This window comes from Lontra canadensis, unplaced genomic scaffold (assembly GCF_010015895.1).
Source record: "Lontra canadensis isolate GAN:19392208 unplaced genomic scaffold, GSC_riverotter_1.0 scaffold7, whole genome shotgun sequence".
In the NCBI taxonomy this organism is placed as follows: domain Eukaryota; kingdom Metazoa; phylum Chordata; class Mammalia; order Carnivora; family Mustelidae; genus Lontra; species Lontra canadensis.
In genome coordinates, this window is record NW_022631001.1 from 24,347,103 (window position 1) to 24,362,003 (window position 14,901).

General features: G+C 42.6%; 1 protein-coding gene across 5 annotated transcripts in view; it reads left to right on the forward strand.

Moving 5' to 3' along the window:
* Nucleotides 1-11,884, forward strand: part of P4HA3 (prolyl 4-hydroxylase subunit alpha 3) — a 38,424-nt gene extending 26,540 nt beyond the window's left edge. For 3 of the 5 annotated variants that reach the window (XM_032853097.1, XM_032853098.1, XM_032853100.1), the window contains 5 exons: nt 1,102-1,261; nt 5,333-5,395; nt 8,834-8,902; nt 10,315-10,411; nt 11,226-11,414. In XM_032853097.1, coding sequence (XP_032708988.1) covers nt 1,102-1,261; nt 5,333-5,395; nt 8,834-8,902; nt 10,315-10,411; nt 11,226-11,296 — 460 coding nt within the window. In that variant the 3' untranslated portion in view covers nt 11,297-11,414. Of the gene's footprint in view, nt 1-1,101; nt 1,273-5,332; nt 5,396-8,833; nt 8,942-10,314; nt 10,412-11,225 lie in introns of those variants that run through there. The other 2 variants (XM_032853101.1, XM_032853099.1) reach the window with 2 other exon arrangements.
* Nucleotides 11,885-14,901: the final 3,017 nt, after the last annotated feature.

Consider the following 14,901-nt stretch of genomic DNA (forward strand, 5'->3'; position numbering starts at 1 on the left):
TCTCTGGACCTGATGGCTTCTAGAGGCAGATTCAGCTGTGAGAGCCCAGCTTTATTCTCTCCGCTCAGCTCCTGCCCCCACGCCCCTGCAGTCCTTGATTTGTATTGTAAAGACAGGACTTATGATCGGTAAGAGGATGAGTCCCCATCAGAGCCATGGGAGACAGTGACAACAGCATCTTTGGGGAGAGGCCAGACCTGAGGATGAGTGGATAGTTTTGTTTTCTGGGAAGTGAAGTGAATAATGAAAGCTTTGATTCAGAATCATTTGGCTTAACCTTAAACTTCTTTGGTTTGGTACATTTAGTGACCTTGTATACTAGGAGATATATGAAGGTCTAGAGAAAATCTGATTCTGCTTAGATTCATTGCTTTTTCTTTTCTTTTCCTTTTTTTTTTTTTAAGATTATTTATTTATTTATTTATTTGACAGACAGAGATCACAATTAAGCAGAGAGAGAGGAAGGGAAGCAGGCTCTCCGCTCAGCAGAGAACCTGACGCGGGGCTCGATCCCAGGACTCTGGGATCATGACCTGAGCCGAAGGCAGAGGCTTTAACCCACTGAGCCACCCAGGCGCCCCTAGATTCATTGCTTTTAAGGGAGTAGATGGTATTATTCTCTTTACTTTCCAGGTGAAGAACCTGAGACCCCACTGCCTCCTCTTTTTTCCCTGCCATCACTCTGTATCCCTTTGAATTTTGGTTCTGTCTTCACAACTTCACTGGAACTGGTCTTCAGAGGTCACCAGTGAACTTGTCACCAAATCACTTTCCTGCCCATGAACCTTCACTTACTATCTACTACCCACAAAGACCAGTTTTATGACCACGGCATCCTCAGCTTTTTACATTATGTCCTGAACGTACTTTTCCAGCCTTGTCTCCTATTACTTCTTTCATAGACAAAATGCTCCCACACTTGTACAGACTGAATATTGTTATACCTCCATGTCTGTGCTTATGCTCTTTCTTCAGCCTGCCTGCCTTCCTTTCTTCCTTCCTTCCATCCTTCTTTCCGGCAGTTGATACAACTCATTCATTCACAGACATAGTCATTTCTGGCATCAAATCATTGATGCTACAACCCGTGGTGTGTTTTAGTGCCTGGCTGAAGGACACCGTTGACCCCCTGCTGGTGACCCTTGACCATCGCATTGGTGCCCTCACGGGACTTGATGTCCAGCCTCCCTATGCAGAGTATCTCCAGGTGGTGAATTATGGAATTGGCGGTCACTATGAACCTCACTTTGACCATGCTACGGTAACTATGGGGTCAGTGATCAATCTCCTGTGGTCGGGAGTCAGGGTATTATTTATTTCTCTAAGGCAGAGCCCTTATAATGCTCTCAGGGAATAGCAAGTGAAATCTTAGAACCAAGGCTCTTGTTCCAGGAAGGTCTGAAAACCTTGGTTTCAAGCTGATTGCTGCTGACTCATTTCCTTTTGGGCCACCAGCCCCCCCTTTCTAAAATTTGCTAGTGGGAAGAAGAATGTGGCCTGTCATGGAGTCTTCTGTCTCACTTCACCCAGGGACTTCCCAGTGAAGATTGTCCTTCTTCCAGCCACTTTCTTTTTCTCGTCATCTCAACTGCCCATCTTTGCTGATGTGTGCTTAGCAAATAATTTTTGAGGATTTAAAGGTCTCCCCAAAATTGATCTGTAGATTCAACCCAAACTTTATCAAAATTATCAGAGTCTTATTTTTATAGAAGTTAATAAGCTGATCCTAAAATGTATATGGAAATGCAAAGGACCCAGGACAGCCAAAATTTTGAAAAACAACAAAGTTGGAGGATACACACTACTTGAATTCAAAATGTAATATAGATCTACAGGAATGTGGTATTGCTATAAGGATAGATACACAGGTCAATGGAACAGAACAAAGTCCAGAAATAAACTCACACATTTATGGTTGATTGATTTTTGACAAAGGTGCCGAGGAAATTCAGTGAGGAAAAGATAACCTTTTCAACAAATGGTGCTGGGACAATTGGATATCTACTTGCAAAATAACAACCATAACAACTTTAGACCCTTACCTCATACCATATGCAAAAGTTAACAAAGCATGATCCACAAAAGAAAAATAAAAAGTGATAAATTGGACCTCATCAAAATTAAAATCATTTTTTTAAAGATTTATTTATTTATTTGACAGACAGAGATCACAAGGAGGCAGAGAGGCAGGCAGAGAGAGAGAGGAGGAAGCAGGCTCCCGGCCGAGCAGACAACCCGATGCGGGGCTCGATCCCAGGACCCTGAGATCATGACCTGAGCTGAAGGTAGAGGCTTTAACCCACTGAGCCACCCAGGCACCCCCATTTTCTTTTCTTTTTTAAAAGATTTTATTTATTTGGGGAATCTGGGTGCCTCAGTCGTTAAGCATCTGCCTTCGGCTCAGATCCTGGGATCGAGCCCTATATCGAGCTCCCTGTTCAGTGGGAAGCCTTCTTCTCCCTCTCCCACTCCCCCTGCTTGTGTTCCCTCTCTCACTGTCTATCTCTCTATGTCAAATAAATAAATAAATAAATAAAATCGTAAAAAAAAAAAAAAAGGTTTTTTTTTGTTTTTTTTTTTTTCAGAGAGTGAGAGAGAGAAAGCGCTCGTGCACAAGCATGGGGAGCAGCAGGCAGAGGGAGAAGCTGAGCAAGGAGTTACTTGCTTGCTAGCAAGCAAGCCACTAACCAACTGAGTCACCCAGGTGTCCCTAAAATCAGTTGCCTTTCAAAAACACCATTAAGAAATGAAAAGAGAAGCCACTAACTAGAAGAAAACATTTACAAATCCTATATCTGATAAGGGACTTGTATCCAAAATATATAAAGAACTTATAATTCAATAATAAGACAATTCAGGGGTGCCTGGGTGGCTCAGCAGGCTAAGTGTCTGCCTTTGGCTCAGGTTATGATCTCAGGGTACTGGGATGGAACTCTGCTTTGTCAGGCTCCATGCTCAGCAGGGTGTCTGCTTCTTCCACTCCCTCTGCCCCTAACCCCATACTCTCTCCCTGTCTCTCTCTCCTTCAAATAAATAAATAAAATCTTTTTAAAAAGGCAACTCAATTTTTATGTATCTACCTAATCTATCTATCTATCTATCTATTTATCTGGGCTCTACAACCAACGTGGGGCTTGAACTCACAAACCTGAGATCAAGAGTTATGTGCTTTATCAGCTGAGCCAGCTAGGCATCCCATGACTCAATTTTTAAAAATGGGATTATTTGAGTTAATATTTGGAATAATGAAATAAGATAAATGAATGGCTAATAAGTATGTGAAAATATGCCCAATGTCATTAGGGAAATAGAAATTAAAACCACAATGAGATAGCACCACATTTCTATTACAGTGGCTAAAATAAAGATCATATCAAGTGTTGGTGGAGATGTGGAGGAACTTGAATTTCATACATTGCTGATACATCATACATCATACATTGCTGATGGGAATGTGAAATGGTACAGGCACTCTGAAAAACAGTTTGACAGGTTTTTGGTTTTTTTTTTAAGATTTTATTTATTTGAGAGATAGAGACCATGAGCAGGATGGAGGACCAGAAGGAGAGGGAGAAGCAGACTCCCTGCTGAGCAGGGAGCCTGACAAAACAGGGCTCCATCTCAGGACCTGGGATCATGACCTGAGCTGAAGGCAGACGTGTAAGCAACTGAGCCACCCAGGTACCCCAGTTTGGCAGTTTCTTAAAAAGTTAACATACACCTACATATAATGCAGTCATTCCACTCCCAAGTATTTTACCCAAGGGAAAAGGAAATAGAGGCGCCTGGGTGGCTCAGTGGGTTAAGCCTCTGCCTTCGGCTCAGGTCATGATCTCAGGGTCCTGGGATCGAGCCCCGCATCGGGCTCTCTGCTCAGCGGTGAGCCTGCTTCCTCCTCTCTCTGCCTGCTTCTCTGCCTACTTGTGATCTCTCTCTCTCTCAAATAAATAAATAAAAATTTTAAAAAAAGAATGTTTATAACAGATTTATTGGTAATAGTTAAGAATTATAAACAACCCAAGTGCTCATCAACAGATGAATGGATAAACAAATTTTTCTATATCTATAGAATGGAATACTACTCAGCAATAAAAAGGAATGAACTACTGTTGATACATCCAACAATACAGATGAACCATAAAAACTCTATGCTAAGGGAAAGAAGCCAAACAAAAAAAGACTACAGATTTTATGATTCTGTTTATATGAAATTTCTAGAAAAGGCAAGACACAGAAAGGACATCAGTGATTGCGTGGGGTTGAGGGTAGGATGAGGACTGACTACAAACTGACATGGGGGAACTTTTTAAGCTGAGGCAAGTGTTCTAAAATTGGATTGTGGGAGGGCTGCACAACTATTGAAAATTACTAAAGCTCGCTAAAAAATACTCTTACAGTGGGTGAGTTTTATATGTAAATTATATCTCAGTTAAACTGTTCTATGACAGAAGAGTGTGTCTCTTTATCAAATAATTGGGAACTCCAGTCTTACAACTTAATGTTCCTATAGAATAATTATCTGTAATACTGTATCTACTAATTCCTTTATTTCACTGAACATGAAGTTAACCTTATATAGTACTTTCACAACTGACAATTCTTTTTTTTTTTTCCTAAAGATTTTATTTATTTATTTGACAGAGAGAGAGTGAGAGATCACAAGCAGGCAGGCAGAGAGAGGGGGAAGCAGACTCCCTGCAGAGCAGAGAGCCCTATGTGGGGCTACATCCCAGGACCCTGAGATCATGACCTCAGCCGAAGGCAGAGGCTTAACCCTGTGAGCCACCTAGGCGCCCGTGACAAACAATTCTGTTTGATTGGTATAGTTGACCCTTGAACAACATGAGCCAACCCCTTGCACAGTCAAGAATTTATATATAACTTTTGACTCCCCCAAATTTAACTACTCATAGTCTACTGTTGACTAAAAGCCTTATCAATAACATAAACATGTGTTGATTAACACATGTCGTATATGTTTAGTATATGGTAATCTTACAATAAGGTAAGCTAGATAAAAGAAAATGTTACTAAGAAAATCATAAGGAGAACATATTTACAGTACTCATTGGAAAAAAAAACCTGCATACAAGTGGACCTGCACAGTTTAAACCCATCTTATTCAAGGATCAACTGTATACAATTCACTTAAATGAGTATCTAATAAATTAGTAAAAGAATAAAAGGTAAGTGAACACCTGCCAGTAAGGGTATGGCTCAAGGCTATCTCCCATCTGTGACCTCCCCATTTTCTCCCTGTATTATGTTGGAATCCTGACTGTCATTGTGGTCCATCTGCATAAAATAATGATATGTTCTACTTTTGTCTCAGTCACCAACCAGCCCCCTGTACAGAATGAAGTCTGGAAACCGAGTTGCAACATTTATGATCTATGTGAGTCTTGCTTTGGATGACTAGGGCTTCTTATTTTATTTTTTATTTTATTTAAAATAAAATATTTTATTTTTATTTTACAGTTTTCAAAGCAATAGCAGACACTGATTTTACCCGATACAGCACAAAAATCTCTTGAGATTTGTGACTTTCATACAGCATTTTTATTAGGCACTATAGTAGATAAATAGAAGTCAGAGTTCCTGCTCTCAAAGAGCTTACAGTGCATAGACTTAAATATGACCTTGTCATAGGCAGTGATTAGGATGGGAAGTAGGGTTACACTGAGGCCTGGAGATCCTAGGGCCTGACCAACACAGGAAGGGGATGTGAGTCTCTCTCTCTTTGAGGTCGCACAAAGAAGAGAGCTAAGATTACAGGAGGGAAAACAGGGATGTCTACGGAGAAATTCAGTAAGTGTTGCTGTCTTAGTGTAGTGAAAATTCTCTCTCCTATCTCCCCATAAAATTTGCACTATACCCCCTTAACAAATAAACTGGCCTCCTCTCCTAATTTCTGACCTGATCCTAGGAATTGAACCTAGTTGCTATTATCTCACCTACCCACTTCCTCACAGATCACATAGGTTTACTTCATTCTTTATGGGCCAGTCATAATTTCAGTCGTCTGTCACTTAAATTACAAGAGGTGTATGTGTGACTGTTAACTGAAGGGATAAACATGTTAATAGACGGGCTCTATGTAACACCAGAAGTCCTGCTTTCAGGCTTATTAGAATAGCACACCCCTACCCTCTTTTTTCAGTATGCGAATAGCATTCCTTCTTTTCTCAGTGCTGTGTTGTCTCCACAGTGCAGCCAAGAAAGGACAACCAGAGGCCACGCTTTATGGTCTGTAATGCTGGTGATTCCATTGTAGTTCTTCCCGTGACTTGGTTTTTTACTTCCTGCAGAACCAGAAGGCTGCCACTTCCAGTGGTATCTGGCCTCAGGTGGTCATTCTGGATGTTCTGATCAGGCATAGAGGGACGTCAGCTCTCCAGGCAGGGGGCATGTCCTATATCAGCAGCTGGTTGCATCTCTGTCTGATGACTCAAGACAACATGGGAAGTCACAGGCAGTGAAGAATATTGGTATCAAGCAAAGAAAAGGACATCTAGGGGCCAGTATCTTTCTTTTCTTTACCTCCCTAATATCTCCTACCACTGGTTCCCTGGTTACCAAGGCCCAGTTACTATGGTAAGGGTAGCATGGACAAGACCCCTGCAATTTTAAATGGCAAAATGCAAGTGTGTGTATGTGGACGGAGGTGAGTATACACACATGTGTGCGTGTACATTTGAGTACAAGAATTTGTGATAGTGGAATGGAATATACTTAGGGTTAGTTGGCCTAGTTCTGGTTCTGCCACTTAATATGCGGCTCCAGCACAAAACACTTCAATTCTTTGAGCTTGTTTTCTTGTCCTACACCTCCTCATTGGGTTGTCATGAGAATCTGATGAGATAATTTAAAGGGACATCACCCTGTAAAGTTTTATCCACTAGGTTTTGATCATTGCATCCCACCAGCAGGTATAGAACTCCTAAAAGGGCCATTGTCATCGAGAGGCCTAGGAAGTGCTAGTTTATCCCAGTTCTTTCATCTTCAGATTGAGGTAAAGACCGTTACAAACATTTCTAATGGCAAACATTAAGGTTTTTGGAGAATCTAAAAGTAATACTGTAAGGAGAAAATAATCTATAAGATGGGCAGAGGACTGAGCTGAAATCAAGTTAGTAATTTTTTGTTCAAATTGGAGATAAGATCAGCGCCAGTACAAAAGAGTGAAAGGTTTACTTCCACTCCACTGATCTCACAATCCTGCCCAGGGGCTTCATAGCACACAGGTCCGATTCTCTTTTTAATTTGTTTCATAAGTCATTCCTTCCTGCCACACTGCAAAACCACAGGTAAAGGAATGCAGGAAAGTGCAGGCTCCCCCTGTGGATCTTGCTTACACCCATAGTTGCTGACAACAGTGGTTAGAATGGAATCGTCCCCGTTAGTTACCTGAACACAAGGAGCAAACTGTTGCTCTCATCAACCTTCCCAAGGGACTACAGGGGAAGCCATGAAATGCAAAAAGTCACCACTGCCACTTCCAGGTTCTGAATCACCATGTCAGTTCTGCTTCCTCTACCAAGTGCCAACCTCCTAACTCCTACCACGTGAATGCGGTGGGATCCACAAACGTTCTGATAGACAGGGTGAGATAAGACTGGCTCTGTCATGCTGCACTGCTCGTGAGAAAATAACTTAACATTATGTATCAAAAGTATTAAATGTATGCATACACTCTTGACTCAGTAATACCGATGGTCCAGACTCTTTCTTATGAGAACAGTGTAAAATGAAGGAAAAAAAAAAAGATTTTACTCACTAAGAGTTACTAATAATAGCAAACATTTGGAAATAACCTGAGTGTTCAAGGGTATATAGCATAAAGATTGTGAGCAGGGACTCTAGTTAGCATTGGCTCGGTCACAGAAGAGTGATGTAACCTTTTGCTAAGTACTTAGTCTCTCCTAAGACTCAGTTTCCTCTCTGTAAAATGTGAATTGTAATAGTGACCATTCTAACTTAAAGGATTGTTGTGATGAATAAGTAAGATAATATACCTCTAAGGACTTAGTAGAATGTCTAGCATATAGGCAGTGCTGAATAAATTCCTGTTATTAGTATATAAATTACAACAATGTCTTTTTTCTCGATATGATGAGCAATATTTGTATTTTCCCATTTTTTATATATTTCTTTGAAAATCAGAAAAAAAACCTTCATATTAAGAGAACATATCTAAAATTCTAGAATGTACCAGTGGTGAAACTCCTCAGCTGAGGTTACCTAGAGTGGGACGACTGGTCTGGGAGACATGCCAAAGCTACAATCCGTAGTTCCTACAAGGCCAACTTTGAAAACTAATTGTAATATAGACTTTGCTCTGTAAGCCACAGACATGATCCATTAGTGGGCTGTGAAATTAATTTAGTGGATGTGGCCTGCGTTTAAGAAATCTGAACTAGAATAAAATAATATGGAAAATAACAAAGGGTATCTCGTATAGTAAGAATGTCTTATGAAACTTCTACTTGAGGGGGGTGTGTGTGTCTTGGGTTGTGATATAAACTGGATTTCTTCCTGAGGGTCTCAAACTTCAAATTGACCTATGTAGCCCTCAATAAGGATTTTAGCTGGAAGGATAAAGAAAGGGGGAGTTCCTAAAGGCTGTCCTCTTGTGGCCCTACAGGCAAACACTGATGCCATGGAGTAGGCTCCCTTAATTCCTAAATCGAGTGATCATCTTTCAACAAGTATTTCTCCCAGAACTAGATAGGGGAACACAGGTAGGATTCAATGCAGAAATGAGATCAGATGTCAAGTAGGGCAGGGTTGGATAGTCAGGGACTATTTCAATGCTGGCTCTTTGGTATTGTAGCTGAGCTCTGTGGAAGCTGGAGGAGCCACTGCCTTCATCTATGCCAACTTTAGCGTGCCTGTGGTCAAGGTGAGTGGGGGTCTGGTCCCTGCATATGGTTGTAGTAAGAGTGCAGAACTAACACCTGAGCTTCCGTGCTGTTTGTGCTTGCAAGCTTCTTCCTGGGAGGAAGGATACAAAGATATTTTCCACCTGATTCTCAAAATCAAAGATAATTCCTCAGTTTAGATGACCACACTTTACTTGTGCTTCTATTTTTAAAATTTTCTCACTATTTATATTACAAGGAGATGATTACATGTCTGCCTTCTCTATTATGATAGAACTCCTCAAAGGTAAGAACTCTCTTAGTGACCCTTGGATCCTCTAGAACAACTGGTCCCCTCAGGCATTCATTCAGTAAACACTGAGGTCTGAAAACACTGAAGGAGAGGAAAACTCATGGTCCTTGTCCTCCAGGGGCTCACAGAGAAGTTAACAGGCAGTAACAACATTCCTTCCTTGCAGTAAGAGCTGTGAGATCATGTGAGGCACAGAGGAGGGATGTGTGATAAAGAGGTTTCATTTCCCCCCAGTTTGAGACCCATCAAGCTCTCTCAAAGCCTTTATCTAATTCAGGAATGAAATGAAGATATAGAAATGAAACTGTGCCTATGAAGCACTTAGCACAGGGCTGGGCACATCATAAACATTGCCTAAGTAAATGCAGGGATCTAGGAATTCTCAGGGGATTTAGACCTAGGAATGCAGAAGCTATCAGTGCCTCCTGGAAGGCTCTTCCTTACCTTGGGCTTTGACTGCTTCTAATGGCCAAGGTTAAACTAAGTTTGTAGCAGTTGTTGGGGCGGGGGCAGGGGAAGCCGTGCACAGGGAGAAAAAGGACATACAGGATTTGTCAAAACACCTGGGTTTGAGTTTTGACTTTGCGCCTTCTTAGCTGCATTACTTAAAGCCCCGAAGCCTCAACTTCCTTGCTGGTAAAGTGGGGAGTATGATAAAGCCTGCTTCCTGGGGGTATTATTAGTAAGTGCCTGAGGATGCTTAAGCATCTGAATTAAGTTCTTAATTGTATAAGGAATAGTTTATTCCACTTTGCGGTTTTTGCTGAGGGCCTCTCCTCTGGGATCCAATGACATCATGTGTTCACTTTTCTCCTGCCACTTGCCACACTGTCCTGTCCTGCTCTGTTTTTATGTCTATCTTCCTAGAAGACTGTGGGCCCCTGAGAACAGAAGTGGATATGATTTGTCTTTGTATCCTTAGGGCCTGGAGCAGAGTAGGCCCTCAATAAATGATGCATTCATGGGAGAATGGCAACTTATGCCATTTTGTGCCATGTTATGCATGCTTTGCCCCCAATCTGCATGGATAGCTTTCTCATTTAATGAAATGCATGCATTTGTCTTTAGTCATAGACATGTACTTCTGAAGGACTAAAATTCTGGGCTGACCCTCTCTGGGGTGGGCTCTTTTGTTTTCAGAATGCAGCACTGTTTTGGTGGAATCTGCATAGGAGTGGTGAAGGGGATGGTGACACACTTCATGCTGGTTGTCCTGTCCTGGTGGGAGATAAGTGGGGTAAGGCCTGCTTTTCTGGGCATGAGAATGGGGGAGGGGTTCAGAGTAAAGTCAAATAGAAGATGGATGGAAAATAGCATAGCCTTGTCATTCCAGAAGCTTCATTACGTGCTACTTAATATTGAGATGATCAAATTTGGCTTAGTTGCCCCCCACAGAATGGGAAGCTCTCACAGAGCAGGTGTCAGTGAAAGTTTATTGACCTGATCAGATAGGCCTTGATTTCTGAGCACAGCTGAGGAGGAAAATGGTCTTGCGCTCCAGCCCTCTAACCCAGGGAGAGAACCATCAAGCCACTATGTGTCCCATTTAGTGCCTCCCCATGAGGAGCTGGTTAAACAAAGAAGAGAAATAGATAAATAACCAGCAGATGTATTTATGTCATATATGTGTCCAAAAGCACTTAGTTCTTAAGACAGAAAAAGAAGTTGATCACAGACTCTCATGCTGAGATGGACATTGCCAACAGAAGCCACTGCTTTTTTCTCATTGCACCAGGGGGAGGGTAGACTTTTAGGAGCTACATATGTAGAATGAAGAGTGAGTGACCTTAGTACCCAAGTTTTGAAAATTAGTCTGTAGGAGACAGGACCTGTCAGAGATTTTTTTCTAGGGGACAATATCCCCTTTGCTATTTCTCTTTGCTAGAAGCACCATCTTGTAAACTGTTGCAGGGCTGGGACTAGCGTGAGGCAAGTGAGCTGCCCAGGGTGCAGAATGTTAAGTGACCCTTTCCTGACCCTGTGAGTGAGCCTTGCTGCTTGTTGTCTGCTCTGTTGAGCCTGTTCTCTTCTTCTTCCCCATTCTCTCCCAGTGGCCAACAAGTGGATACATGAGTATGGACAGGAATTCCGCAGACCCTGCAGCTCAAGCCCTAAAGACTAAAATGTTGGCAGAGAGAAGCTGGTGGAGTCCTGTGACTTTCCAGAAAAGCCGGAAGCCAAAGGCAAGCCTAGGAGAGGAGAAAGGAGAGCTCTCTTCTGGAGGAAGACCTTGTCAGCATTGCTTGTTTCTTACAAAAGGAGTGGTCTGTACCAGGGAATATCAGAATTCTTCTCAAACCATCAGTCAGAGTAGATGGGCAATACAAAGAAGGGGTTGAGGCCAGAGGGAGAAGTTTTGGGGGCTCAGACACTCTATGATGGAGACGGAATATAGCAACAGTCCCTGGGGTTTGATCAATGGAGTTTTTGCCACTTTGAGCCTTGACCACAGCAGCCCAGAAGTGGCAATGAGGACACCTGCAGGAGGGGGCTAGCCTAACTCCCATGGCTTTCTGCCCTTCTCCCCACTGAATTCTCTTGAAGACTGAGCCGGGACTTTCTCTGTAGGAATGTACCTCATAGGATTTTTTTTTCAAGCAGAATGAAACTTTCTTTTTTTATATGATGATTTTTAAATACAGCCATTAAAAGCATTTACAAATCATTTTTCACAACCAAGAATATTCTTAGATGATAACATTGAGTTATATATATATATATATATATATATATATATATATATGTGAAAATGTATTTTTTTTTAATTTATGCTATAATTTCAACTTGGCTCACCTCTCCCCACTCCCCTCTCATTATATTCCAGACACATGACATTCTTTCTATTCCTACAGCCACTGTGCTCATCGCCATTAGCATCATTCCCACCTTTCAGGTCTTTGCATTTGCTGCTCCCTTATATTCCCCCCACGCCCAAGCTCTTCTCATTATCCCACTCTGGGCTCAATGTCACTTCAGACCTCTCTTCCCTGATCATCCGACCCGCCAGCCATTTTCTTTCATGTTACCTGATTTTATTTTCTTCATTACACATTTCTCAAGTTGAAATTACTCTAGCCATTTGTGGACAGTTGTCCTCCCTGCAGGGTGAGTGCTTTAAGGACCCACTATACTTTGTCCATGCTTCTGTAATAGCCCCATTGCACTGAATTTCAGTATTTGTTTCTTTGCCTGGCTGCCTGCACTAGATTCTGTACTCCTTCTTCCTCTTGGTATCCCCAGAAGGAGGTCTGGTTCAAATAAGTAGGCATTCAGCAAATATTTTTGGATAAATGAATAAAAAGGCATCTTTTGAGCTACACTTTAGAGGACTGGTAGAATTTTTATAGGTAGAGTCTAATGAGGAGAAGCATTTCCCCGCAGGACTCGCATGAGCTAAGGCTGTATTGATAAGTGACTGTAATGTTTGAGCACTTGTGCACATGAGCACACTCCAGGCAACTTGGCTCAGATTCCCCAACAGGGGTGGAGTATGTGTCTCGCTCACAAAGAAGGCACACAGTTAAAGGACTGGGTGGTTGGATGCTGTGTTGCCTCTGCCCTGTCCCTGCACCATGCATTTCAGCATTTCTGCCTCCCAGAGCTTGTGGCCCCTAAGGAAAGGGTTCTGATGTGCCGATATCCAGCTTCCTCCAGGGCCTCAATGAGCGCCTGGTCACATCTTCAGTATTTCTGCTGAGTGTGTCAAGATTCTGGAACTCCTCTCACTAAATGATTCAATTTTGTCATGCAGGAGAGGGAATTTTACCTTTACCCTTCTGTATTCTTAGCTGAAACCTCTGTAATAAAAGATTAACAAGAGAAAAACAAGTTTATGAACTAGGTGAGAAGTATGATAGTTTGTGATGAAGTCTGTCTAGGTGTGGTGTCTACTTTGAGTCTCTTCTGTGATAAGAGTTAATCTTTCTCAGTTGCAGAAATCCGCAAATCTCCAGGGAGGAAATTTATGACAACTGGCTTCCTTTTGGAGGATCTGTCTTTAGGCAGATAAGGGGAGTTCAGAGAAAGCCACTCCCTGCATTTGCTGTTTTTCAAGTGCCTATAGCCCAAAATAATGAATGTGCCAGAGTGGCATGGTCTGCTACCCTCAGTCACATACTAAGGCTCCAGAGGACTGGGTCTGAAACAAAAAGCTACTGTCTGAGCAACACAGCTCCCCTTCTTTACTGCTGCAGACATCAGAGCTGGGCCTTCTCCAAACTGCAGGGTCAGTCTCAGCTAATAGCAGCAACAGTAAACTTGGGAAGTTTACCATTCTAGGGGCACTGTTCTAAGGGCTTATATATAAATCTAAGGGCTTATATATAAATCAATGATTTAATGTTCATCCCAACCCTATGAGGTTGATACAGTATTATGCCCATTTTACAGATATGGAGGCAGAGGAGCAGTTAAGTAACTTGCTCAAGTCCCACAGTCTGGCTCTGTCCGATCCTTGTGCTTTGAACCACTACTTCTGCATTGTTTGACATGTGGCCATTATCACACATCCTGATCAGGTGACTGAGGCCCAAGAACTGTCACCAATAAGTGCTTACTGAGCATTTCCTAGGGGCAGGCTTAGGCCAAGGCATTGCTATGGAGGTGCTGAGAGGTGTAGGATGCAGTCCCTGGGAGCTGATGGTCAGTAGGGAGATGAGGCAAATGCATCCAGTGTTAAATGGAAGTTAAGCACAATGTGAAAAAATTGCATGCAGTAAGAGAGGAATTATTGAATGTTGCAGTCCAGAGCTAAAGGGATTGCTGTGGCTTGGGATAGCCTCATTTGTTTATCCAAATCACATAGCCAAGGTTCTGACTCAGTGCCAAACCCTTGCAGGCACCAGGGATGGAGAGAATTAGATGCTGACCCTGCCCAGATCCTCAAATCATGATAAGACAGTGTAGTCACAGGTGGAAACAGGGACATAGCACTGAGAAGCTCCTCAGAGGCTTTATGGGAAGGAGAGACTGACCAAATCTTAAAGATGCTGAGGGTGTGGAGCAGCTTGGGAGGAAGGGCAGGGCTGTGCAAACAGGGGGAATGCCTGTCCCTAGAGCTATGAATAGTACCACCTTAATTCTGGTCAGTCTGTCAGTTTTTTTTTTTTTTTTTAAGATTTTATTTATGGGGTGCCTGGGTGGCTTAGTGGGTTAAAGCCTCTGCCTTCAGCTCGGGTCATGATTCTAGGGTCCTAAGATCAAGCCCCGCGTTGGGCTCTCTGCTCAGCAGGGAGTCTGCTTCCCTTCCTCTCTCTCTCTGCCTTGCCTCTCTGCCTACTTGTGATCCCTCTCTCTGTCAAATAAATAAATAAAATCTTTTTTTTTTTTTTTAAGATGTAGATCACATCACAGATTGAGATCACAAGTAGGCAGAGAGGCAGAGAGAGAGGAAGGGAAGCAGGCTCCCTGCTGAGCAGAGAGCCCGACTCGGGGCTCGATCCCAGGACTCTGGGATCATGACCCGAGCTAAAGGCAAAGGCTTTAACCCACTGAGCCACCCAGGCGCCGATGTTTTCAAAACACTTTTACTCACCCGCCCAGGGAGGAAAGGAGAGCAGGCATTATGGAAAGCAAGGTCTGGAATGGTTAGTGCCTTGCCAGGGGTTACATAGGAGAGCCTGGCCTGAGGCCTGGTCTGTCTCCTTCACCAATGCTCTTTCCATTCAGTGGTTATCAACAGTATGTCCCACCATTGTACCACAACTGCAGAGTGGAAAGGCCTTATTC